The sequence below is a fragment of the Thunnus thynnus genome, chromosome 4 (assembly GCF_963924715.1).
Source record: "Thunnus thynnus chromosome 4, fThuThy2.1, whole genome shotgun sequence".
NCBI lineage: Eukaryota > Metazoa > Chordata > Actinopteri > Scombriformes > Scombridae > Thunnus > Thunnus thynnus.
This window is the reverse complement of record NC_089520.1, coordinates 23,203,975-23,230,759: the sequence shown is the minus strand read 5'-3', so window position 1 is coordinate 23,230,759 and position 26,785 is coordinate 23,203,975. Positions and strand designations below refer to the sequence as shown.

Here is a 26,785-nt window from a genome sequence, read left to right as displayed (position 1 = left end):
TGGTGCCCTAATAGTCGTCACTCTGATTGTCACACATGTCTGGGTTGGACTAGAGAGCCACTTTGACTGGCTAGGTGTTATGGTGTGTACACACCAAACACAAAGCAATTTTTTTCACACAGCGCAATTATATACAAAGACAAAGCAAAGACCAGGTGACCCGAATACACAAACAAGATGAAAATATTTAATATACTTGAGTGAAAGATATGTGCAGAGTGGGCTTTGCGGAGTGTTGTGAGTGGAGAACCGGAGGGACGGAGCCACTGCTCACTGACAGACAGCTGCTGAGTGTCGGGGAGCTCTGCAGCACAGAGCTGGAGCTTCTAGAGGAATAATATTCTGCTCTGATCCAGAGGCTTTTACCGGAGGGAGGAGAGCTCTGAGTTTGTTTTTTTTAAAGTTTTGGAATTAATTTATCTCGATTTATCTTTACTTTCGCTTCTCAACCCATCTACAGCAGCGAGCTGTGGAGTTGCTGACCTCCATGGTGTTATAATGTAATTAGTCTCTCTTCGTCCATGTTGACTGCTGACGGAAGGGGAAATGTACTTAATGGAGGTCCAGAGAGGAGAAGGGAAAAAGTAGAGAGACTGGCGGGAAATAACAGAAAGAACCGGAATTCCTGGTGAGTTTCAGTCAGAGGCTGAACTGAACACGCACAAACACACACACACACAAAAACACACACATACCCACCCACAGGTGTCTGCTGTTGCTTGCTAACTTACAGCTAATGTACAGTAATGTATTCTGGCTGTTTGGGGCGAATAGACAGAAATAATGCTGCGGTCAAATTCGTGCAAGTAACGCAAGGCGAAAATTTGTTTTGCGTTTGGTGTGCACAAAGCATTACAAGTCCTGTATATGTGTGTTTATAGAGGAATGTGTACCTATTTTTGGGGAGAGTGGACTATTTATTGTTTTATTTGACCAGTAGTTACAGCCATACAGAGTACACTGTATATGTGGGGTTGAGAAAAAGAAGCTTGTTTTCTCTTTTTTTCTGTACTGTTCCCCCTCAGTCCAGTGGTTGCAGTGGTTATGTCTAGGCTGACTATAATTCAGTGTTTCAGCCTGTTGGGTTTAAATCTGTGTTGTTTGTCAGCGGTATGACCAAACGCTGACACCTCACTTAATGCTACGAGACCTTATTTCTCCTTTCAGATTATTGTGAAAATATGTTTGTTTGACACATTTGTCACAAATAAACAGATTAGCTGAAGTAAAATCTTTGATAAATATTTATCTTGGTATTGTAAGCGCCTTAGACATAATATGATTTTACAACATCGCAGTTTATATAATCTGGTTGGATGCAGTAGCCACGTATCCACCTACCCCCATGCCCTGACCTTGTCTGTCTCTGTTGTGTTGCTTCCTTTTTTGTTGCGGGGGGGGGTTGTAAGGATGTGGTATTGTGGTTGTGATGGTGGAACCAGAACTATCTTGTCAGTTGTATCTGTGATACAAGTTATTTCCAAGCTGATGCAGCACTCTGTCATACTGAAACAACACTTTCTGAATAGCTGAGAATACTTCCTTAATGGGCTCCTAACAGACACAAACTTTAATTTTAGTATAATAATTTTATACACTGTATATGCTGGGCTCATTCTCCCCCAACTATCATGTGTGCAGTTTTTTCTGCTTGCTTAGGTCTCATGATCGGTTCTTAATAAGGAAGCAAAGTAGCTGAATTGTGCTGAATGGCGTTAATAGAAAAGGGAAGTGAATGTTTTTCATTCATTCAACATGGTACATGCACTGTTGCTCTTGTGTGAATATTAGTGAAAAGACTGCATTAATACATGAATTTAGAGCCAAATGTGGTGTTGGTGCGTAGAAAACATCACACTTTAAAAGCTGTAACTAGCAAAATGTTGGTACTTTTACTTCACAAATTGATCTTTAAAATTGTCATTATTTTTACGATGATGACCTCATTAGTAAATGGACTGTTTATTTTAGCAGCGGTGTCTTTAGCTTTTAACATGGTGGAAAAGATAATGGGACAATCTTTACTTCAGTATGTCAGTGGGCTTCCCTACGTTTGAGTTGGTCTGTCTGAAAATATACCACATTCACACAACCAACCACACATTCACATTGCACACCCCTTTCATTTGAAAGCAAGTGATAACACACCAGTCTGTTTGTATTTATACACTGAAGCCACAAATATCATCAATTGCATCAGTTGCAGAGGGGGATTCACACTATGAATCATAAGGTATCAGAAAGGAGGAGTCGGTGAGGCCGGCTCAAAGGAGGGGATTGAGATTAGAGGTTGTCAAAAGCATGACAAATTTCATATATGCCTCGTGTTCACTTCTTTATCAACAGTGACCTGTTCATTATCTCCATTTGTCTTTGTCTCTCACCACCCTGCTGTTCCTCATAAAAGACTCTACTCCATCTTCTTCTTTGTTTCCATGTGGGTCTTCCAGCCTGCACCGGGAAGTGTGACAGCTGTTTTTTGTGTGCTGTACAGATGTAGTCCCTATCTGTGAGATTTGCATTTCACTCTCTCACTTCCTCCCCCTTGTTAGCTACTCATTTTTTATGATTGTGTGTTGTGTACTAGGACACCTTCTGGTTAAAGATATTTACTGGCGAGCTAGCTATCTGTCTTGAGAGCTAGGATGTCACGATTATTTGGAGAACAGCTTTATTCTGACTGGTGATATCCTTAAAGCATGGAGTGGTCATTTAAAATGTAATTTGCGTCTTTTTAAAGGTGTTATCAAACTTAATATAAAACAAATTTTCACCTTGTGTTATTCGCACAAATTTGACAGACGGAGTGTTTTTGCAGTCTGTGTTTATTCACTCTAAACAGCCTATTACACTGACTGAAGAGATGCTAGCTGTAGTTAGCTAGGTACATATGCATCAGCTGTACGTGTGGAGAGTGGTTCTGTTAACCACTCTCCATGTTAACTGAGCATCAGACTCACCAGGATCTCCAGTTCTTTATTCGTTCTTTAAGTTCATTAAGAAGAATCATACAGCTTCAGGTTGAAACATTTTCAACTGTAGTATATGCCTAATTTGTGCGGCCCAGGGTGAATTTGTCCAGGTCTTTGTTTTGTCTGTATTGACAATCACACCTCCTCTAATATTCACTTCACTTGCAGTTTAAACACCTTGTATGTTATTGCACTAACCTTAACATAGCTGCCTTTTGTTGCCACATAAAAATGTGTTACCACAAGAGCATATTGACAGAAGTAGGGATGGGTATCGTTAGGATTTTATCGATACTTGCTGCTCTTATCGATACACCTTATCGGTCTGGTCCTTATCGATTCTTTTTCATTGCTAAAGAATTGGATTCAAAATGATTTTATATTTTATATATAATAAAATATTGTTTCTAGAGCAGCAACAGTAATGTTTACCTCAGAAAGTCACTATATAAACTAAATCTCACTGGAAACAAATCTAAAATGTCAGTAAAATAAATAATATTTCTGACATCAAAATACTGTGAAGTTTAGAAAGAATGAAGAACACAGATATCAATCACTATCAGTCATTCCTCTGTCCTCCTCCTTCTACAAGAAATTTTAATATATGATACAAACTAAGCTAATCAGTAGGAGTATGGAAGTTGTTATTGGACTTCAATAGTTGTAACCAACACAAGACAATCCAGAAAATTGTACCATGATTCACAAATATTTCACTATCCACAAACATGCATTTTTTTAATCTGTGTTGTGTAAACATCCACAAAAATACAGAGCAATTTGCAAATACGCATAACTTACTCTGTAAACATTTATGTATTTGTTGATCCATTTGTACATGTGAAACGGGTTTTACACCTTTGTTGATCACTCCCTGTCAGTTTGTGGGCAACGTGATATTTGTGACTTCCCTCCTATCAGTTTGTGGATTTTTATCTTATTTGTACCGCAGCTGATCTGTAGAAAAAAAAACCCCACAAATGTGAGGTGCAATAATTTGTAAGTAAACACATTTTAATTTCACATAAAAAGTGATAGAGGTTTTACAAATTTAAATAGTTTCACCACAAAAATACATGTAAAGTCGTATTTACACAGTTGTGGATCCATTTATACATCAAAACTATACAGGCAAACTGAAAGGAAGTGATCCACAAACGTGCCAAACCCATTTCAGGATCTATGTGTATTTGTAAATCACTCCATATTTTTGTGGATTTGACGTTACACAAAACAAATAAACAAAATACATGTTTGTGGATAGTGAAATATTTGTGGATCATGGTACACATTTGTGGATTGTCTTCTGTGGGTTACAACTATTAAAGTCCAAGAAAAACTTCCATATAGGGGTGGGTGAAGAAACCGTTTCACATAAGAATCTCTTTTCTCATCTCCTACGATTCTGAAGGGATTCACAAATGTTAAATCGATTTTCTAAATGTCAGTTAATAACGTGATGTTGATGGAACAAAAAAGGTGGAACTCAACTGTGAGGGGAGTGCAGCACCTGGACAGTTTACAGTGCGCACACGCTAGAGACATCTTTAGCTCATCTTTAAAAAATGCAGTGGTTACAAGCATTTTTTGATTTAATGACTAAATAATTACCTTTGTAAGACGAACGTGAAGTATATTGTGAATACTTTCTATGCCGTCATTCAGAGACTAATGTTAGTGGAGCAGAGCAGCTATTAGCAGTAACAAACGAGACTGGCTGACTAACACACACTGCAGCACTTAAAAAACTTTAACCAACTCTGAGGTGAAGAAAATAACTTTGCTCAGTCTGTTTCACCTCAAAAACCCTGCACCCACTCAGCATGTTGGACAACGATATCTTTCCCTGGAGATAACGTTGCAGCAGAGAGGCTGCTCTCCACTGCTGAAGACATGATGTTAATAACAACACAGTGGAACACTCCTCCCCCTCAATTTGTTATTCTCATACAGGCAGGAGACGGTAAGATGCTTTCAAATTAAATAATTCCTTAATTAATGCATTGAACTTTTTAAAATAAAATGCCTGCGTATCATTTATTTTAATTGCCAGTTAGGTTTCATATTGCATCTCAGTGGACTAAAGACCAGTGAATGGTTTGGCACACAGTATACTGGAGCAAGAGACTGATAATGGTGCTCCCTTTTCTATCATTCAATCGAGAATTGGTTTTGAATCGTGAATCGATTCTGAGTCAAATCGGGCACCCAAGAATTGGAATCAAATTGAACTGTGAGATTCCCAAAGATTCCCACCCCTACTAAACAGTTAAGCTATATACAGACAGCTTTTATTTTAGTTTGTTCATAACAAATCACTATTAGCTTAACAAGCACACTATGGTTATGTAAAACATAGCGGCTGTGGATGGTAGACTGCAGGCAAAGCAGATGAAAATATCACTTATCTACATATTTACACTTGTTGAATAGGTGCTTTGATAAAGTACTCTTACTGGCTTTTTACTTGCAAAGGTTTTACTGCACTTACAATAACGAGCGTAGTTGTTGTCAACTCGAGTAAAACGTTATCTTTCACCTCACCAGGTTCACTGTCTCCACCGTGGCCAGAACTGGGTTTCGGGGGCCATCCTTAGACAGAAAACACATCTTTTATGGCACTTTAGGCGGGATTGTCATTCAATCATTAATGAAACTATACACAAGTTACAGAACGGTTGTTTACATGCATAAGTACACACACACACACACGGATAGCTGATGGTCTCGTGCGGCCTAGCAGATGTCTTTAATCAGATCATGTCCCATTGACACACAAACATGTTTGCTGCTTCACCAAACGCATAATGAACAAGTCACACACATATCCAGAGACATCTCCTCTGGTAGACTGTCGTTTAACCCTTTTTGTCAGGTTAAGAGGCTTTTCTGAATGAGCCAAGCTTAACCTGTCACCCCTCTATAATCTCTCTCCTCCACAGAATTTCACTGCCCTATCACCCTCAATGTTATTTTCTATTTTGTACCCTCTTCTGGTGTCTCCACATCAACCCTGGCCTGTTCCTTGGCTCACAAGTAGCAGGTGGAGGATGGGGGCTCCTTCAGCTTTCCCCCATCCCACCTCCCACTGTCCTGCCCAGGGCTCAGGAGCCTTTGTGTTGGCTAGAGGAAGTGCATTGTGTGCCCATCTGCCCCCCTCACCTCCCTCCCTCTCCACAAGCTTCACTGTTTAGCCTCAAAGGGCCAACAGCAGATGGGGGGCTATGCAGTCATATAAGCACCAGCAGAGAGGTGATGGGGGTGTGTTTTCATGTGCGTATACAATTGCGCATGTGTTAAGAAGATGGTGTGAAGTCTTTGTTAGTGGATGGAAGTCTGCTATATTTAGATGGATGAGCTAATAATATTTTTGGGGGGGAATGCTTCTTTTTTTCCAGTTTATGCATAAACCTTCTAGTGCATGTTAGACATTTGGACATCAGGGTAACAATTATGAACTAATCTCATTGCATAAAATGCCCCGTGCATAACTGAGAAAGTCCAAAATTTGTTTATAATTTATATTACAGTCAGTGATGTAAATTTAGACAGCATTATTGTTAGTGCAAAGACCACAAGGCTATTAGTTAGCAATAATAAGGAAGCAGTAGTATTGTCATGATTGGTTGATTGGTTGGATGCCAATTCAAACCATATGATGTTTATAAGAAGTGTTTCAATTTGTGATCTTAAATTAAAGTCAGAGAAACAAAATTTCTTTTGTACTGTATTCTTGCCTCCTCATCTGCCATTTCTTTCATACACACTAGATTAAGATAAAGGCTAGATGGGCTAGCATAGGGACAGCAGCAACTGTATGTTGTATACATTTTTACCACATATCAGAAAGTGATCTGAAAAGTGTCTGCTATATGAATTGATTGGGAGACCTGCTTATCTCTAAATTTGCAACATGAACTAGTTAGTAACCTGTACTGAGTTGGTATATCTAAAAACATCAAAATAATGATCAATACTAGTCTAAAATTTCTTATTGGAGCACTGTTAGCTTTAGCCTAAATCATCCATTTGTTGTTGTTGTTGTTGTTGTTGTTGTTAACAGTAAAGGTTTCCCAGACATCCATATCTAGACCACTGTCAACTATTTCTCAATAACTATTCATCACAAAATAACCCCCAAGAGAGCAACACTAATAGTGAGCCAGTCAGACGATATTATTATATTTATATATTATTAATATTTTTATATATTTAAAATCATTAGTTCAACGGAGCCTATTGTTTTTCGATAAATCCATTTTACATATGCCTGTGTTTGGTGAAACTTATGTTTTATAATAGCAACAAACAAAAGTTAAAAACATATACCATACAGTAACTACACAGGACAATTATCTGTTCAGTTAAAAATGTGCAACACATTCCCAACATGTCTGTCAGTTTTGGCAGTCAAAACCATTTTGGTTCCTGCACAGTCCAAGTCTCTTTGACATTAAGAAGTCAGACAATAAGGATAAAACTAGAGAGATCTACATTAATGTCATAGAGACCCTAGAGTTGTAGTTAAGTGTTGTGAACCAGTTGTTGGTGTGGTGCTTTAGATTTAGGCTGGTAAGATTCATTGTCTTTCTCCACATTATTACAGCCCCACCGAGAGCCACGCCAACAGTTTACTGAACAGAGCAGCCATCAAGCTATACATAAAAAATATAATAATATAAATAATTATACCATCATTCAGTCCTGCACTGTTAAACATTTAAAATTCTTGTTTTCTCTGTGATATTTGTAGTGGATGTAGATAGGAGGCGCAGTTGTAAAATAATATGGTGTATCTATAAATTAATTATCAGATTTATAATAATAGATTTGGTAGCTCAGTTCCCCTTTCAGAATCATGACCCATTTAATGTTACTTTTTAAAATCTGTACAAAATTTTGGCACTTGGCAGTAATACATTGTAGAGGGTGAAAGTGTCACAGAATAACAGCGCATCACTTCTGTCCTATGTCTACTGTGTTTGTGTCCACAGGTTCATGTGTCCGTTTGGGCGTTTTTTTTACTCTGTGGTGACGCAGGAAGTAAGACCCACCCTTGTTTGTTCTGTCCACAAGGGTGGTTGAACTGTGCTGTGTGTTCAGTGTTGAGATAAAGCAGAGAATAATGTGGCACCAAGCCATACCAACTCTTCCTGGTAACTAAGATGATTCACATGCCAGCACAGAGATACAGTAGCCAATATTAAAGCGTATTTATTACACAAAGTTCGGTAAAACAGCGTGTTATCCCTTAGATTAGAAGTATAAAAGTAAAAATCTTTATGTAATCTCGTTTGTGACGTCTTGTCTTTCCTGTATGTCTGCCTGTCTTATCTTTCTTAGGTAGTTTCTTTCTTGGTAATTTCCTTTCTTAGTATTTTTTTTCTCTTGTAGGTTGTGCAAATTCTTCCAATTGGTCCAAATCAGAGGTGATGTTTTTATATGTTGCAGTTATTCATAACCTTTCCATACCAACATCCTCTGTAAAACAAAAAAAAACATCATACAAGTCATAAAGACACAGTTTCAATATTATTTTCATTGTTGCTAACAAACAGAGTTTATTGTCATAAGCTATGTTGTCAAAATACCAAACCTGTAAAACAAACAATTAATATTGGTAGCTTTTCCCAATTGAAATACTGCCGTTAATTAGCTGACTATCAAGATTTGGTAGTTTATGCAACACTTGTACAGCACAGTGAGATAGTAAATTGACGCCTGCTGTGAACTTTTTAAGCCAAATGTTGTCAAAGTGGTAAAGCATGCAAATAGCTGGTATGCCCGAGTGACATGGAGAAACAATGAAACAACCCTTCAGTGGTCTCCACACTGATGTGAAAGGGGTTTTTTGTTGTGGTTTGAGGCTGGAAAAATGAGGCATGGGTGTTTTGAACTTAAAAAGCTTCTCTGCTTCTTAATACTGTGAAGGCTGATTCAGTGGCCTTGCAAACAATGTTTGTAATGTTATGACATCAGAACAAGAACAAAAAACACATAGTAGCTAATGTCATTTGAGTGAAAATCTAATTTTATTGTAAAAGTATACAAGAAGTATACAATACAAGTTTTTTTTTTTTCTGTAAAAATTTGACTTCTGATGCTGGCTGCACTGAGGATGTAAAGAAGTGTCTGAAGCTATAAGAATACAGTGCTGTTGATTTTTATCATGAAAGATAAAACTGCTCAAATTAATTGTAGCGATCAATAAGCCTATATAGCCCTCGCCAGTATCCTTACCAAGGTGTTTCCTGGTTGAACTGAGTAATAGAACCTAATCTGATCACAGATAGAGTCAGATGGGGGAACCCAACAAGAACACTTAGGCAGTATTCAGACCAAATCAAATCAGGTGGTGCAGCGAAAATGCCAGTTCTCCCATTCATTGGAATGGGGGTAGTGTGTTTCTTCTGCGGGTGTTTTGGCTGCAGCGGTGCCGCACCGGACTGCGGCCGGAAAGTTGAGCCAGAGTCAACTTTTGGAGAAACATAACCCAACATCACTGTGGCTGAACACCGTGATGGCCAATCACAGCTGGAGATCAGACCGATCAGAGCTGTAAACTCTGCCATGAGGGAGTACAGAGACGTTACTAGGACTGAATATGGCCTCAGTGCGTTACATTCACAACAGAGTTACAGTCGACCAGTTGTATGAGAAACCTGGTTTGTAATCATCTTTTTAAATGATTACAAACCAGGTTTCTCTGTCACACGTATGCATGGCAAAGACTTCTGACAGAGGAAGTCTCATGAAAGGAGAGATCATTATAAGTAGCAATGGGTCCTTGCATTCAGAATAATTCCATCTAACACATCTGACACAAAGTAGCCTCTAGAAATCATAATAAGTCAGGTTAAACCTTTGAATGTTTGACTATTTATGAAAGTAGCTTTGCCTGTCCTCTCACTGTGCTGTCAGCTGTGTATATAAATGTGCATATAAATGTCCTTTCTGCAACCAGACAGCAGAATAGATACGTTGCCCGCTGGAACCAATCCCACTGTTGTGTTGCGTCCGTGGGAAGGGTTGGAATGTAATACACAACGAGATGGAGAGACGATGGCTTATTGTCAAAGCTACAAGACTGAATTCTTTTCATTGACTAACAAGGATTTTCATAGGGTTTTACTTGTTGTATAGTATATCATATAATTAAACCCAGCACAGTTATTCCACATTTAATATGTCACCACTTCTTAACTTTGAGCAGATGTACAATTGAAATACGACTGCTGTGTAGTTGAAAGCAACACAGCAGTGTAGTTTCTTTACACCTGGTGTCAGATTTATTTAATTATTTGTGTACTGAGATCTTCTTTGGGAATGAAAAACTAAAAAGTGGGGCCTCAACTTTTTGCCAGTCGAATAAATAACACAAAAAGGAAGATTGTGCTCACAAAAAACTATGGTGTCAGTGCTGTCGATGTAAAATTAGTTGGAGTATGCATTATATTTGCGTTTTTGTTCCTAAATTCAAATAAATTCTCACTGAAATCTTGTTTTTAAGAGATAGCAGTGTAATCAATACTTTCTCCTATGTGGTGAAGTTAAATATGTTTATCTTATATTTACTCTTTGAGACAGGCTGGAGCTCATAGTTCAGGAGTTCAGGCCTATATTTGACCAAGCAACTCTTTGACTACTGAAAGGGAGTCAGCTAGGTTCCTGTGACAATCTATCTCCATGGCATTTGCTGTATTATTTACAACTAGCAAGGTTATAATACATGACCCTGTCCAGTTTAAATCAAGTTCTTCTGCTTGCTAAACAGGGGCACCCAATTTTAAAAGCTCATACTTTGCAATTTACTGACCGCTTTTCCTTACAGAGCATTATTGGATATCATAGTTTTATTTGTATATGTATATTCACTTACCATGCCTATTACTTTGAACAAAGGAATTAACAGTGCATACTGTGAAATCACATTTAACATATGATCAAGCATTTCATTGTGTGCTTATTCTCCACCATGGCGATGAACATTTGAACACTGGGTTTTGGGGGTGAAAAACAATATACCCACATAAAATTGCTTGTTTAAATTTAGCAATGCAGGCAGTGTAATATTGAATTTAATCATTCTTGGCCATAAAGGATGAGTCATGCCAGGCACCATAAGACCAGGGTTCGTGAGTGTCCTTGGGCAGTATGCTGAATTTCTAAAGGTTCCAGAAACCTCTCTCCGCATCTGACCAGCTTATTTGATTTCCTGTTGTATGGTGGTAAGAGTATCATTTTGCTGTTGGAGATTAATCAGCAAATGAGTACATCATGATACAAAATCATTTAAATTACAGGTGTTAAATGGTGCATTCACCAACTGTCACAGAAAGAGGGCGCCACAATCTCACAAAAGTGGATTGGAGTAACTACATCATCTTTTCAGCCTTCTGCCAGCTGATGGCAGCACTGCACTTTGTTTACTATTGTGAATTCAGTAGTGTCATCCAGTTGGTCTGTAATTGTTTTCCTGTAAATCCAGCACAGGAAATCATTTCAGGTCTCACCTGCTTGATCCCACCATGAGATAGGTGATTGATTAAACGTAGTCCAGTTTTATCACATTGTCCATTAATTATTATATGAAGGAAAAGAACAATTAAACAGTAATGGTAACTTGTAGTATACTGTAAATATCTGTTTATTTTTAATGTTAATCAGCCTCCTTCTCTGTTTCCATCCCGCCATCTAGATGCTGCAGGATTGTGCCAAAGCCCGTAGAGAAGTGGAACTCCACTGGAGGGCGTCACCATGTGCCAACATTGTGCGCATCATTGATGTCTATGAGAACCTCTATCAGGGCAGGAAGTGTCTGCTTATTGTCATGGAGTGGTGAGTGCCCAGTCTCAGTGACACAAACACACAAACTAACTAAAGGCCGATTTATGATAGGTCCCTCAACACTTTTGATAAGTGTTACTCAACAGAAATTAAAGGGTCACATGACGTTTTCAATTTATGCTTCGGCAAAATGTTTCAGTCATCTCCATGGTAACCAGATGCTATACTCCAGCCGGCTTGTTTAGTTACATTATATCATCTCAACCGGGACAAATTAAATTAGGATGTTACAAGTTATCTAAAGTTATGGACCAAAATATTGATAAGAATGTTCAGAGAAAACTACAATCTCCATGGCGACATTAGTAACACTACCCAATCACATTGCGTGACATAATATGACGGTGTAGTTGACACAAATACAGGCATTGTTTTCATGTGTTTCATATGGAATAGTTTGCTTGTTTTGCAAAGCCGCACATTCAATCAAATATTATGGGTGTTGGTTGAATTTTCATGTCTTATTGCTGTCTACAGTTCCCAGACTTTGGAGGGCAGGTTCTGAGAAAGCCTCCATTACTCTGAGCAAAGGTGAAGTGATGAGTAGGGATGGGTATCGTTGGTATTTTATTGATACTACTACTCTTATCGATACTCTTATTGATTCTTTTTCATAACTAAAAAATTGCTTTTTTTTTTTAAAAAAAAAAATTAGTTTAAAAAGATAAAAATGTCAGGAAAGGGTTTGAATTTATTAATACTTAACACATAAGTAAATATTGTTCCTCAGAAAGTCGATATAAACTTAGTAATATCTCACTGGAAACAAATCTCAAATGTCAATAAAATAACTAATATCCCTGACATCAAAATACTGAATGGAGTTTAGACAGAAGGTACCATTGGTAGAGTGGTGGTAAACTGGTAGTTTACCAGAATTTGCACACCACACTGTAATATACAATATAAGCAGTTTCCTGTTTCCTGTTAGCCTAACCAGCATGCTGCGGTTGTGTGAAAGATACTGGAAGACTATGGACAAAGCAGTTGAAAATATTGCTTTTCTGCTTGTAAATGCTTGTTGAACAGGTGTTGAGCATCTCATGTTCTGCATTGTTTAAAGTACATTTCAGCCAGCTTCCTTACTGTAAATCTGTGGTTAGTTGAAAATGACCCATTTCTTCTAAATGAGCTTAGCACTCTTTCCTCACCTGTAGGATTTCCATCTTGCAGCACTTAAAACCACGAACCCCCCCCTTTGTCTTCACATACACGTGCACTCATTAGGTCTGTGGTTACCGTTGTAGTGCTGAAGTAATGGACTTGTCTGCCCACATTCACATGCACAAATCCTGCAGCTGATGACTAATTTCCTCGTGCTTGAGAGAAATTGTGCTCAACATGAAATGAGAATAAAGAAAAGTGGTTCTTCTGATGAAACTAACATTTCCTAGAATATCACACTAGAAGACACAGAAACAAGGAGATTCAGCTGTTCAGTGTGCCTTCCTCTTGACACTGCTAAAATTGAGTCACTGTGTTGACCCATATTCTGCTGTTTAAAGTGGTTTCCCATGTTGTGCAAAGGGTCACTATGTTAAGTACTTGTGATAATTAAGGAAATTCTGAGCTGTTGATCTGACCTCTGACCAATCTTCTTCTCATTCGAAGATGAAGTTGTTCAGGCTTTTTTTTTTTTTTTTTTTTAAGGAAGTTGTATATTTGTCACCTTTTTTTTTCAAGATTAACATCTTCATCAGGAACAAATGGGTTTGGGGCTGAGAGTCACAGACGGGTCTGAAAAGTTGGAGAGTGAGAGATGGACTAACTCATAAGCTGGGTTTGGTCTTTTCATGAGAATTGACAAAATCGTTTCATATTATGATCTATTGTTTATTTGTTGTGACACAAATCAGACACTCTTTACTGCATTATTTTTTGTCATTTGGAGGCTATCCCTCTTTTGTGTGGATTACATTAATACATTTCTTATGGACCAACTATTTATTCATTGAATGAAAATATGCTATATCAGGATAGGTGTCGTCATTGGGATATGAGATTTTGGTCATATCGCCAAGCCCCAACCCAAGGGTTTTATTGCAGTCCCACCACAAATACCCAAATAGCTACAGTGTAGATTGAATTATTACTCTGTTTGCATTATTGGGGTCTCCACGTGGTGACTACAAAGCCACTGTAGCCCCAACATGTAGTTACATTTTTAAGGAGGAACATGTCAGTTAGGAAGTAGTCATGGCAGCACAGCAGGTCCCATGCAAATGCAAAGCTTTTATTTCCCCATAATAGATACTTGCATTGAACACATGAGTGCACAGAGACAACTTCTGTCTTCATTCCCAACTCAGTAGAGTAAAAATTGTATTAACCTTAGCAATATGACTTCGAACTATAACATGTATTTCAAGTCCTTTGACAATATAGATATTTATGCATTTTCCTTTTTTTGAAATGGCTTTACAGAGGATTTTTTCAAGACTTAAATATGCCATTTGATTTGAGGAGGAACATGTCAGTTACGACGAAGTCATGGCAGCTGCATGCATGTAACCTCTTAACACAGTAGTAAAATACAGCTTAAACAGGGCACACTTCACAGGATCAGTATATCAGTAAAGGGAGACAAATTTGAAGGCCTTGAGGGTGCACGAATGTCTTGTCCTTTACTGTCTTTATGCCCTTCAGCCCAGTCAGTCTCTGTGAGCTTCCTCTGACCCACAAAGATGTTTCAATGTCACGTTGCTCACCCTGAAATTAAAAAAGGCCTTGTTAGTATGTTGTTAATTGACTTATATTAGGGTTTTCACAATACCTGGGCCTGAACTGTGTGGTGTCAGATGCAGATTCAGCAAACTACAGTTATTATCTGACCAATGATTGCCTTAAACTTTTTAAAAAGCTCAATGACTGCTCTTAAAGAGAAACATTTGTATAGTTATAAACCTATGTCACATCAAAGGCAGTTATGGCAAAATGGAAACCTTCCTTAGTCTGCAAAACGCTTTACCAAATTATGGTAAAGTATATTTGGGGGTTTTCTCAGTGGTTATGTCTCCAGCGAGTACGTCTCGTGTACACTGTATACGAGATGCGAAAGGATGTAGACTAAGAAATGTGTAAGGGTGTTGAAGTATTTCTGCTGTGATGGTGTAGTTGATGTGAATTTTGAGCTTCCACGCTTGTCAAAATCAGTAGTATCTTTAATGGTGAGAATTGACACTTCACCACCACACTTCAGAAACACAGAGATGTAAAGGGAGTGGCTGAGAGTTTGGCTCTACCTTTTGACCACATAAAATAAACCGTCATACAAACGTGCAAAGTTGTTCTCAGAATCATGAGGGATGGCCTCACCACACATTGTGATGATTTTAATATAAAAATTACCATGGATCAAGCTGCTGTCCGTTTCTCAGTAAGCAAATTCTGAATGTGAATGAATGGTTTTGAGAAGTTTGAAGCATGCTGTGGTTTAACAGGGCTGTCCCACAGCTCTGCCACTGCAGGTCCTGCTCTCCCCTTAACATATGCATGCCTGAAGCATCGGCCTGTGCTGTCATGCACTTGCAGTCACACACAAACACACATACACACAAAATTGGTATTGATGATTGGACCTGAAACTTACACAGTCATACTGAGCAAAAAGATTAAATGAAACTTATGATCAAGTTTAGACGGATTTTCTCATGCTTAATTTAATTCAGGTTAATAAACATTAACTTAACATTTGACAGTACTTATACCAATGAACTTGCCTGGAACTTGCTATCTTAGTATTGTTTAGAGGTGCAGAAGTATTTTAGTGCATCAGTAAATTGTGGGTGATGATCCCAGTATTACAATATTGGGCCCTGCTGTTCAAATCTCTCAGCAGAAGAAGTATTTACCCTTTACTCTACTGCTTTCTCTTGTCCCCCATCATCTACTGACCCTTCATCTTGTCAGTAGCCCAGTGTTTTTCCTGTAGGAGTACATGGGAGTTTTTGTAGGAATATTCTATGAAATGTAATTATTATAAAAATACATGTCCTTGTAGTATTTTTTTCATACAGCAGGATACAGCAAAAAATGAACAGGCATGAAACCTGCTCAAGACCTCGGTGCACGTTTGCGTGCTTAAGTCCATGACTCCTAGATCTGCACTTTAGTGAACATCACTGTGGTCACAAACATATAAGAGAACTGAAATCAGAGGAGACGGCAGCTCTGCAGCTCAGCAGGTCCCATGCAAATGCAAAACTTTTTTTTCCACTTAATAGATACTTGCATTGAACACATGAGTGCACAGAGACAACTTCTGTCTTCATTCCTAACTCAGTAGAGTAAAAATTGTATTAAACTTAGCAATATGACTTCAAACTATAACATGTATTTCAAGCCCTCTGACAATATAGATATTTATGCATTTTCCTTTTTTTGAAATGGCTTTACAGAGGATTTTTTCAAGACTTAAATATGCCATTTGATTTGAACAGTCCAAAACACCAGATCAGTACAAACATACTTTTATTAAACCATAACTGTTGTTTTTAGTAATGTTTTTGGGAAAATAGATATGAATCAGTCTGTTTTACACCAAGGTAAATATTTTCAGTAAACACCATTAAAACTGACATGATTTTGACAGTAATGGCTTCTTTTGTATCGCCAACAAAATTATACTGAATAAACTGACATAATTAGTTATATTACTATAGATAGTCATTAGGTCTGGTTAGCCTCTGTACCACTAGCTTTATAACTGATTACAATCTTTTATTTAGCATTTCTTTCATTTGCCTTTCTGAAAAAAGAAGCGTGTTCCTTGGGCTTACTTTCCATATTCTATGACCATTCTGCATCCACTACAACAGTTGCTATCAGAAATCTAAATTTTTATTTTATTAAAGTTAAACAATGTTTTCGTTTTGCACATAAAAAAACTACAGCCCCCATTAAAAGAAATACAAGCACGGCAGCAGAGGTACTTACGTCGTTGTAACTTGGTTTTGTCCTTATCCATAAAACTCCCCAATGCTTCCTTTTAAAGTCATTTTTCAACTTTCTAGTTGTAATCTCTGCCAAGTAAAGACTTGTACAGCCTTGACTTGTCCCTGTCTGGCTGTTATTATAGACATGTCTGAACTAGGCACAACCCCTCCACTTGCTGACGTTTAGCCCGTAAACATCTAGGACTTAATGGATAGTGATGTTCTTTAAAGACAGCTAAAAACATAAATATTGAATAAACAACAATATGAATTTGTTCTTGGCTGGATCAGCCATGGACCAGCCCTATAATGCAGTTGTCCGTGACTGAGTGAGTGATGAAGTTTCACTATTGGTCGGCCGGCCGAGTGTTTGAGTTTCCCAATTGTGGCCGTTGCTCTTTCAAATTGATTTTGCATGAGACGATGTAAGCAGAGGACAGCAGCGCAATGCAGAGTGACTGTTTCCTGCTCCGAGCTCTGATGCTTTCAGCTCCCATGTTAAATGCAGCGAAGCCGGATATACTCCCAGTTAAACACACGTGTACCAGCATCTCTACCATCTCCTCCTCTACCATCCAGTGTGAACGACTCCGGCTGGCAGCGCTGTCAGCAACCAGCAGGAGAGATGCTCCTTGGTGCGTTTGGATTTATTAACTGAACTAATACTAGGACGCAAGCTTTTTATTCCTCTGACATTTTCACATCCCAAACGATGAACAACAGTATTAAAACATGAGACTCGTGTAGGCTGTTATATCAGTTTACTGTGGGGTGCCTGCTCTGCAGGTGCACTTGATTTGACTGTAACTGCAGTAACCAGGTGGAGATAAGCCTCCTGACTTTGTACCTAAAATGCTGTCAAAACTTTCATTTGCAGTTTCCACCACAGGCTTTGTGATCATTGATCTGGAATGAGGCAGAAAAAAGGGGCATAGAGGCATGAGCGTAGGCGCACAGTTAAAGCACTACAAATAACCCTCACTCTGACAAAACCCTTGATACAGAGTGAAAAACAAGAGACATCTGCAGAGAGAAACGGATCAAAGAGCAGGTGGAGATAACAGATAGAATCATTATAATTATAATTAAAAAAAGTTCTTTTAAATCAAACATCTTTAGATATGAGTGGAAAGTATTGTTCTCACAACTGCATTTATACCCCTTTTTTGACTCAGACATAGCTTAACCATGTCATGGTACATGGTCACTACACTTTACCAGGAAATATTACTGGAACCACTACAGAAAATTGCAGATGAACATTGAATATCCAGGAATTCACATTATAGACACTACCACTGATTATCCCTGTAACACAATCCAGCCATATATTAGGTTTTGACCCAGTCTTGTTCAGAAAACTCCTGTCCTTATCTAAACATATGAAAAAGCCACACAGCATACTGTTGACAAAGATTCTGTTTTAATGGCTGGACTTTTAGTTATTAGCAATTACAAATGTTATGGGATTTTTAATGACATTAGTCTGGTTTGACTTCAGAAATCTATATGACAATGATTTCTTCCTTTTTTTTTCTTTTTTTTTTCATACGTCTGTGGTATAAAGAAAAAGTCATTCACTTGGTTTCACACAATGATCTGTGGTGGTCAACCAACAGACCACAGCTCACCTCCACCAGCAACCCAAATAAAAGAACTGCATCCGAAACAACTGGCAGGGCATGATATGTTTCGCACAGCATAAACAAAACTGGGCTAGATCTTGTACTATGAAATGCAGTTATTTTTTCTTCAAATTTTGGTTCACTGCTCTGAGTTAAAGGCACCCAGTGGAGTTTTACTCCCAGTACTGCCAATAGTTTCACACCATTCCACTAGTCTACTGGTTTCTGTAATTTTCTGTATGTATTAACAAAGGCAGGGAAGAAGAAGACTGTAGGCTAGTAAACATGAATGTAAACAATGCAGCATTCAAACTTTAAATAAAAATGAGTAAAGAAATGGATTTGACAGGTTTGTTAGATCTTGAGGATAGACAGAGCTTTGATGAGTAACACTGAATGGAAATAAGTTTTGTTTGTTTACAAGAAAACTCCACAGGGCACATTAAATGTTTCCATCACACCATTATGAATGTGTCAAGCTGACCTGGTTTCTGTAAAGCATCCACACATGATGGCCTCGCTTGTAGTCCAGACATGATTCAGTCACAGGTCAATGAAAGGAGGTGCTCGTCGGCTTGATTGTTGATCCATGGTTTGCCTGTTGAGGCCCTTTGGTTTCACGTGCACTGAACTTTCAAAACCATATCAAAAAGAGAGTAAGTTGAACCGAGCATGAGTAGTGAGTACATCAGAAGTGTATCGAGCCATATCCTGACATTTGTGTGTTTTCTTTTCTATTTTTTATTATGTTGCAGCATGGATGGTGGTGAGCTTTTTAGTCGAATTCAGGACAGAGGAGACCAGGCCTTCACAGAGAGAGGTAACAAGATTTAAAGCAATTACAGCATTTCTTACACTACTGCTGTATTTTATCATGTGATTACATAGCGCACTGATCCAGCCGACATTTATCAAAGAGTTATCATGTCTGTTAAAAGATCTTTTTGTCCTCTTTACTTCAGAGGCATCTGACATCATGAAAAGCATAGGAGAGGCCATCCAATTCCTCCATGCAGTCAACATTGCACACAGAGATGTCAAGGTTTGTAATTCTGTATTATCACACATGTTGGAAAAAAAATTCCCTGCTCTTTATCGAAAAATGGAAACTATTTGAAGGGGAGTTTTATGGATGCTCTAACTAACGTCATCCTCCCTGCAGCCAGAGAATTTACTGTATTCCTCGAAAAGGCCGAATGCCCTGCTCAAACTCACAGACTTTGGCTTTGCCAAGGAGACCACCTCACACAACTCTTTAGCTACCCCCTGCTACACACCCTACTATGTTGGTAAGGATCTGTTTCTGTGTGTACCAGCACATTCTTCCCACTTTTTGCTTATATCAATGGTTACAACACATTTGTTTCCTCTTCTCTCCTTTCTTTATTCCTTTCGTTCTCTCTGCAGCTCCAGAGGTTCTGGGCCCAGAAAAATATGACAAGTCATGTGACATGTGGTCGTTGGGTGTCATTATGTATATCCTGTAAGTCAGTCATTTGTGATATCTCTGATCCCCTCATTACACATGGTTATTTGCTGTGTGCAATATCTAATATTGCTATCTCACACCTTCACCAGGTTGTGTGGGTACCCCCCTTTTTATTCTAACCACGGTTTAGCCATCTCCCCTGGGATGAAGAGGAGGATCAGGATGGGCCAATATGAGTTTCCCAACCCTGAATGGTCTGATGTATCAGAAGAAGGTAAGGCTATAGTGTAAACTGTAGGTGTAATAATATTAATTCAGTGAGACGTTGATATGTACATACTACATTTCTGTATATGGGTACAGAAGGTGTTTAAAAGTGGTAAATTGTTGAGACTTGCCCTTTTTTCTAAAACTCAAGAGTCAAGTTGCTGTGCTGACAAAACAGAGGAGCACTTGCTGGGAATAGGTCTTTGATTAAAAAACCTCAGAGTCTAAACTGTCTACTCTGTCTAAATATGTCATCTAAATGTGATGAGCTGAGCTTTTTGGTCTTATCTTTGAAGAAATTGAAACTGTAGCTGGTGTTTCACCTCTTATTCATCACCCACCTGTCACATTCTCCACAACTGAAAGTGAAGTATGATTTCCTGAGTAATATGTTAATTGTAATGAAAAGAGATACAGCACCGGAACAGTGTGCTGCATTCTGGGGATGCATATTTTTCACACTTATCTCCGACAATATATCACAGATTCATATTACCTACTAACCTAATGCTATACTATGAGCATTTCCTGCATGAGTGTATATGTGCCTCATAAAAAGGGATATACTGGTACTTAAGGCCAGTCAGTATGAGTATATAAAAGTATATGACAATTGTCTAGTTTGTTACCATCATGCAGGTATGATCTACCAGTATTTTTCTGAATGCGTTGATCTGTAAATCTGTTTTAATTTTTAGGCATGTTTTTCAAAAAAAACCCCACAAAACTGGATTACAGTTAAATGACCACTCAGCTTGCCTTTTTCTTACTCAAGTACATTTACCAACTGGATTTCATTTTAGTGCTATTATTTACTTCTCTGTGGTTTTCTTTCCAGCCTGATAAATATTGAAGTCTCTTTTTTTCAAAGATATAAATAATAAAATGTGTTTGCAGCTAAACAACTGATAAGGACCCTCCTTAAGACAGAGCCGACCCAAAGGATGACCATCACAGAGTTTATGAATCATCCATGGATCAATGTAAGCACATAACACATTGTGTATCTTTCTAATTCGCTCCCTTATCATTTATACAATTCATTTATTCTGACTGACATCCTCCAGTGAAGTAAGAATTAAATATGTTCATGCGTGTCTCCCTAAAGCAATCGATGGAGGTTCCCCAGACCCCCCTTCACACCAGCCGAGTGCTAAAGGAGGAGAAGGACACGTGGGAGGACGTCAAGGTTTGTCACTGGCTTCTCTTTTAATCTGTTTTCTTGCAAAAAAAAAAAAAACATGAACAAACAGTTGTATCTGTATGGTAGCTGGTGGTAACATGCTTTGAATAGAAAAATTACTTGATCTACATGTGTTTTATAAGAAGAAGTATCAAGCCTATGACATCAGAAAAATCCCCTCATGTTTAGCATAATATATTGTATTTTATTTGCTATGCTGCTTATCTTAGATCATATGATGTTTCCTTGACTTATTAATCATGTTTTGTGTCTTGAATAAAATTAGCTATTCCACTTCCTGTTTGTTGTGTTGCTATCTTATCTTTTTATTAAAATCAGCAATAACTTTATCTGGCAAAACAAGTTTTGTCTGTCTAGCCACAGCTTGATATTCGTTAAATAAAACACATAAAAACACATAAGATAGCCAATTTGGGTTGCTTTACCCAACCAAGGCCTGCTGTGGACTAACGAGTTTCTTCTCTTCATTTTTCAGGAGGAAATGACGAGTGCCTTGGCAACAATGAGGGTTGACTATGAGCAAATCAAGATAAAGACCATTGAGGACTCAACCAATCCGCTGCTAACGAAAAGGAGGAAGAAAGCCAGTAACGCCATCGCGGATCCACAGTCTGCTGCCCACTGAAGGGGGCACGCATGCATGCACATACAAACACAGGTTGTAAAAAGGAAGCAATAATTTGTCGACATGTGAGTCGCATTGCATGGATTTTCTCAGTGTTTTATTTTTCATGGCAAATTCTAATGTTTTGTAGGAGTGTTTGTTTTTATTACTCAACCATTTTAACAAACCACCACTCTGCTATAGCAGAGAGGATGTTAATCTGTGTTTTCACACCAGTGAAGAGATTATGAATTATAGAAAAGGGGAGGAGAGGGAGTCGGTGAGATCTCTCTCCTCTCCTTTCCCAAATATCAGGTTGTGTACTCAGAGGGGCTTGAATGTTGGAATAGGACATGAAGCCTTAGCATTAGCAGTAGTTCTTTCACCCCACAGCCCTGTTCTAGCTCTAGCCCCTAACTCGTGAATGTTAAATCAAATGGCTAAATCCCAAAAATAAAAGCAAGGGAAGGTTTCTTTTACGTACATGCAAAGTAAGCAGATGTATTTTGAACTGACAAGTGGAATGTAAGGACTCTGTCCCTGACTGTTGGAATTAGCTGGAAATAGTCGCTCATTTCGGGGACTCGGACTGGGAGTGTCTGACAGGTTCAGTTTGTCTTCGTGAATGTCGAACAGAGGCCTATGCACTCACTCAAGGGCCGTGTGCCATTCTGACAGAGCACCTCACTTGTGGCCCCACTCTCCTACCTTAATCTAGGCTTGTTTCAGGTACATAGTTTTAGGGCAGAGAAGGAAGTCATGTTTAGGAGCAGAAACTGGCTCATCTTCTCCTGCATGTAGCTCAAAGGAGAGTAGGAGCCAACTGATACTGTATTTTTTCATGGATTTTACGGACATTTTAGCATAGGCCTTATTGAGTGTTGCTAAAGCAGCAAACAACTTGTAACCCCTACCTACCATTTGGTTCAGGCTTTTACCAATGTTACGCTTCAGAATTTATAACATTGCCAGATTATATTTCAGGTTAATGCTATGCAGATGTGTTTGTCAGCTTGAAGTACTGCTAGGACCTTTTTGTTAGTGTTGATTTCTGTTTGCATATGTGTTGCAGAGATGTCAAGAAACAATAGGGAGTGTTTTGTGTGTGTTTACGTAAGCAGTAGCACCCTCTAGGGAATACATGGTCCTAACAGACTGGTCAAGCTCTGGAGGTCTTTCTGAAAAGATCGTTAAGAGTTACTGCCAGTTGCACCAGCTCAATTGCAGCCCAGAGTCTAATCTGGTGCAGTGCCAGTGTGAACAGCGCCTCCACACTTCCTGGAGGATTAAAAGGAAGTAGAAAGTACTTAAGAGCTGCTCCTCATACCGGTGCAGAATCTGACATACCACCAGCAAGCTGTCATCACATTCAGAGAGGGTGTGATGGATGGTTTCTCTTCAGTGTTCTGTTAACACGACAGGATGCTTCCCAGCTCACTCGGGATCATGGGAAATGATTGTATTAATTTTGTCAGTTTGGTCCACCTCACTTTGTAAAATCACATCCACATTACCTGTCGCTTCGCACCTAGAAATCTCTCACTGTAAAAATGTTCATTGAATGTTTGTGACAATGTTCCTGTTTTTTTTTTTTTTTCTGTTTTTTTTCTTCCCTCTCAACACATTTTTTTAGTGGAAGCACAGAGATGTCTGTCTTTTTTTCTGTCATTGAGTCTGTTCACCACCTGCCGTACGTTTGTCTGCTTGCTTTGGATTAAAAAACACATAAAACACAATCTGCTCTCTTTTGTCCCTTTTCTGAATTTGAAATAACTTTGACGGAAAGAAGTATAGGCCTTCAATAGCATACTAAAGTTATGGTAAAGCTTTAAATGAATTATATGGATGATAACAGTATTGTCTTTTTCTATATGATAATATCACATTTTTCAGGAACTCCCATTGTAGAAATGTTTCAAGCATTTGGTAGGGTTGTCTCCTTGATTGCATTTTTTTCTCCAAATCTTATATGAATGGTTAAAACCAAGGTAATACAAAAAGTTTTCATTCTTTATGCAGAGTATAACCACAATTACTAAACCTTATGAGTTGAAGTGATATACACTTTATACTCTTTGCCTTATGCCTGTATCAAATTTTTTTTTAAATATGTAATATTATTATATGGGTTTAGGGTTTTCTTTATATGTGTTGCCAGAAAAAAGGTATAATTACTATTTAAATTTAAAAATACATTTAAATGCAACCACTTGCATTTACTTGCTTACTTGTTACCCTTGTCATGTGTGTGTGACCTGATCTGGGTTGTTGGTCAAGTTGTTCATTAATGAATATATTGATTAAATTCCTACAACACAGTTCAGTAAGCAAAATATTTCCCCGTTATTTCACCTGTGCCTTCACATTTTGAGATTTTTTCTTTTCAGTTCAGTCATGTCTACAGATATGACTCAGCTTGTCAGGTCGGCCATATGCGGTCTTGGGATTTGTCGCTTTGACGCAGTGTACAGACTCAACTTGTGACAAACTTATATCATCCTTGCTGGTATGATTGACTCCTGGAATATACACATTTGCGTAGCAAAACAGTGTGGTGGCATTGAGTCAACACAGACATTTGCCAACACTGGGGTGTTTAGAACGGTTTCTCGCCAATGCACATGGTTATTTTTCTTCAGGTGCGCAGCCATAAGGCATTCAGCTTCCAGCTCTGAGTGTGACGAAACCTACAGTCATCTCTCTCGGCTATGCACGTCTGTCAGGTAAGAAAATGGGGGCAAATGGAGTCTCAGGAGAGTCCCTCGTAATAGTAGTCCTGAGGAGGTCCCCTTTCCTTGCATAAAAACAAACGTCACAAAACCCACCCAGCATGCTCCTCGCCAAAGGGGGGGGAGCCTTCCAGTCATCAGCATTTTATTTTACGAGTGGTAGGAGTGAAAACAGAACCCATGGTACACAGTTTCTGAATCACTACGTCATCTTGTCATCAATGAACATTCAGTAGTTAGAAGAAGTTGGATAAGACAATTATTTTTTCACAAATATAAAAAACAGTGCTACATTATTTTTTTCTACGTTTGAAACAACATATTGGGCCCCAACTTGTCATTATTATGTACACCCATTTGTGGGGAAATATAGAGGATGGAGACTTCTCAGCTGAGGTGGTGACACACGGCTCGTCCTTTAAATTCTTTGAAGTGGCATGTCACCCTGATTCTCACACACAGACACATCCTCTCTGGCAAGAAGCTGATCTACCTGCCTCAGACAAGGTAGCAATAGTGAGATACTACACAACCTCAGCAAGAAACTAACAGCTCAAAAAAAAAAAAAGATTTTCAGACATGATCAAATGGAAAGCCTTTTGTTGTCAGATTTACATGTTCAACAGTTACTAATCTTTCACATGTGCTGGAAATCTTGATTGTTCTTACTGTCAAGTACCACTCTGGCTACATGTTGTGGTTGCTGTGGTTGCTTTGATTTTTGTTTTCTTTTGTTCGAATGATGTTAAAAATCTACTTCTTTTTTAAAACACATTTTTCACTTTTTTCTGTCTAAGGAAAGGATATTCCCTCATTTGGTGTTTTGATGATGGTGGTGGAGAGCGCTGTTTAACATGTCAGTCCAAAATCTCCTATAGGTGTTCAATTTATTTGATCTGGTGACTGCGAAGGACATGGGGGGGTCACAGTGACCCCCCCATGTCCTGTGAATTGGGGCATTGTCATCATGGAAGAGACCGCTCCCATCATGATACAAATGTTTCATCATAGGATAAAGGTGATCACTCAGAATAACTTTGTATTGATTAGCAGTGACCCTTCCCTCCAAGGGGACAAGTGGACAAGTTTTTCCTTTAATTTGTTACCCGTCTGTGTATACACACATATATACAATATATGTATACATACATACCTACTTTGCACACAAGAGCATTTTGCTGTTAATTATAAAGAGGAGTAACCCTCAATTAATGCTACTGGATTTGTTTATGGTCATTTATAATCCTAACAATGGTTTATTTATGGAACACTTATTGAGCAAAGAAACACAAAATGCTTTCTAGAGATAGAATATTAAAAACAATCACAGGACATGAGCAGCATAAAAAACGGAAGCATGAGATAGAAAACACACATTTCTATAAGTATAAAAAAGAACAACAAATATAAATACAATATATTCACATATATACATAAAAAGAGTAAATTCTCAATAAAAGAAATAAGACATACATCAATACAGAAGTTTGATATATAAAAAGGCTATCTGGTGATAAAAGAAGAAATGCCATTAGATAGTATCTACAGAACATGAATATACATATCTGCCAATAAGGAGTAATTATTTATCTGCAACCATCAACTGAGAATGTAAATAATTTGGCCCAATATGGTCATATCCATATTCAGGAAGTACCAAGAGTGCTACTTGTTGCACAATTGTATGGTTGACATAAGTCACCACTGTAGAGTGGTGACTTATGTATTTTCTTCTGTGGTATTGGTGTTGGGAAATATAACATTGTGACACACATTTAGAGATTATATTTATCTTTTACCAGTGAAAGAGACAGGAAAGATGTGTTGAAACTTCACTCACTGCCACTGCTAAACCAAGATTCAGAGAACTATCTGCACAATGCCTACTGTTAGGAGTGATTGGGGAGCGGGGTTTATAGTTCCTCTTTCTTCCTCTCCCTTTTCTAAACACTGGACTGGTTTTCATTGAGAAGATAACAAGGGGGTGTGGTTAAGCTGCGTGTTGATATAAAGGACGTCACGGTGAGGTGCGCATGCAGTTGAGTATGAGTTGAGTTAAAGACCAGAGGCGTCCTCTTCACATCTTTCCTGCGCCACCCTTGTGTAAACCCAGCTCTGTTCTTCGGGGACCCATCCCCCAACCACCAAAACCTGAACTGAACCGCCAGAAG

General features: G+C 38.4%; 1 protein-coding gene across 1 annotated transcript in view; it reads left to right on the top strand.

Moving 5' to 3' along the window:
- mapkapk2a (MAPK activated protein kinase 2a) overlaps positions 1 to 23,621 on the top strand; it is a 32,399-nt gene extending 8,778 nt beyond the window's left edge. The window contains exons 2-10 of the mRNA XM_067587717.1: positions 11,674 to 11,813; positions 19,137 to 19,201; positions 19,344 to 19,423; positions 19,544 to 19,670; positions 19,789 to 19,864; positions 19,960 to 20,084; positions 20,975 to 21,060; positions 21,186 to 21,266; positions 21,757 to 23,621. Coding sequence (XP_067443818.1) covers positions 11,674 to 11,813; positions 19,137 to 19,201; positions 19,344 to 19,423; positions 19,544 to 19,670; positions 19,789 to 19,864; positions 19,960 to 20,084; positions 20,975 to 21,060; positions 21,186 to 21,266; positions 21,757 to 21,906 — 930 coding nt within the window. The 3' untranslated portion in view covers positions 21,907 to 23,621. The remainder of the gene's footprint in view (positions 1 to 11,673; positions 11,814 to 19,136; positions 19,202 to 19,343; positions 19,424 to 19,543; positions 19,671 to 19,788; positions 19,865 to 19,959; positions 20,085 to 20,974; positions 21,061 to 21,185; positions 21,267 to 21,756) is intronic.
- Positions 23,622 to 26,785: the final 3,164 nt, after the last annotated feature.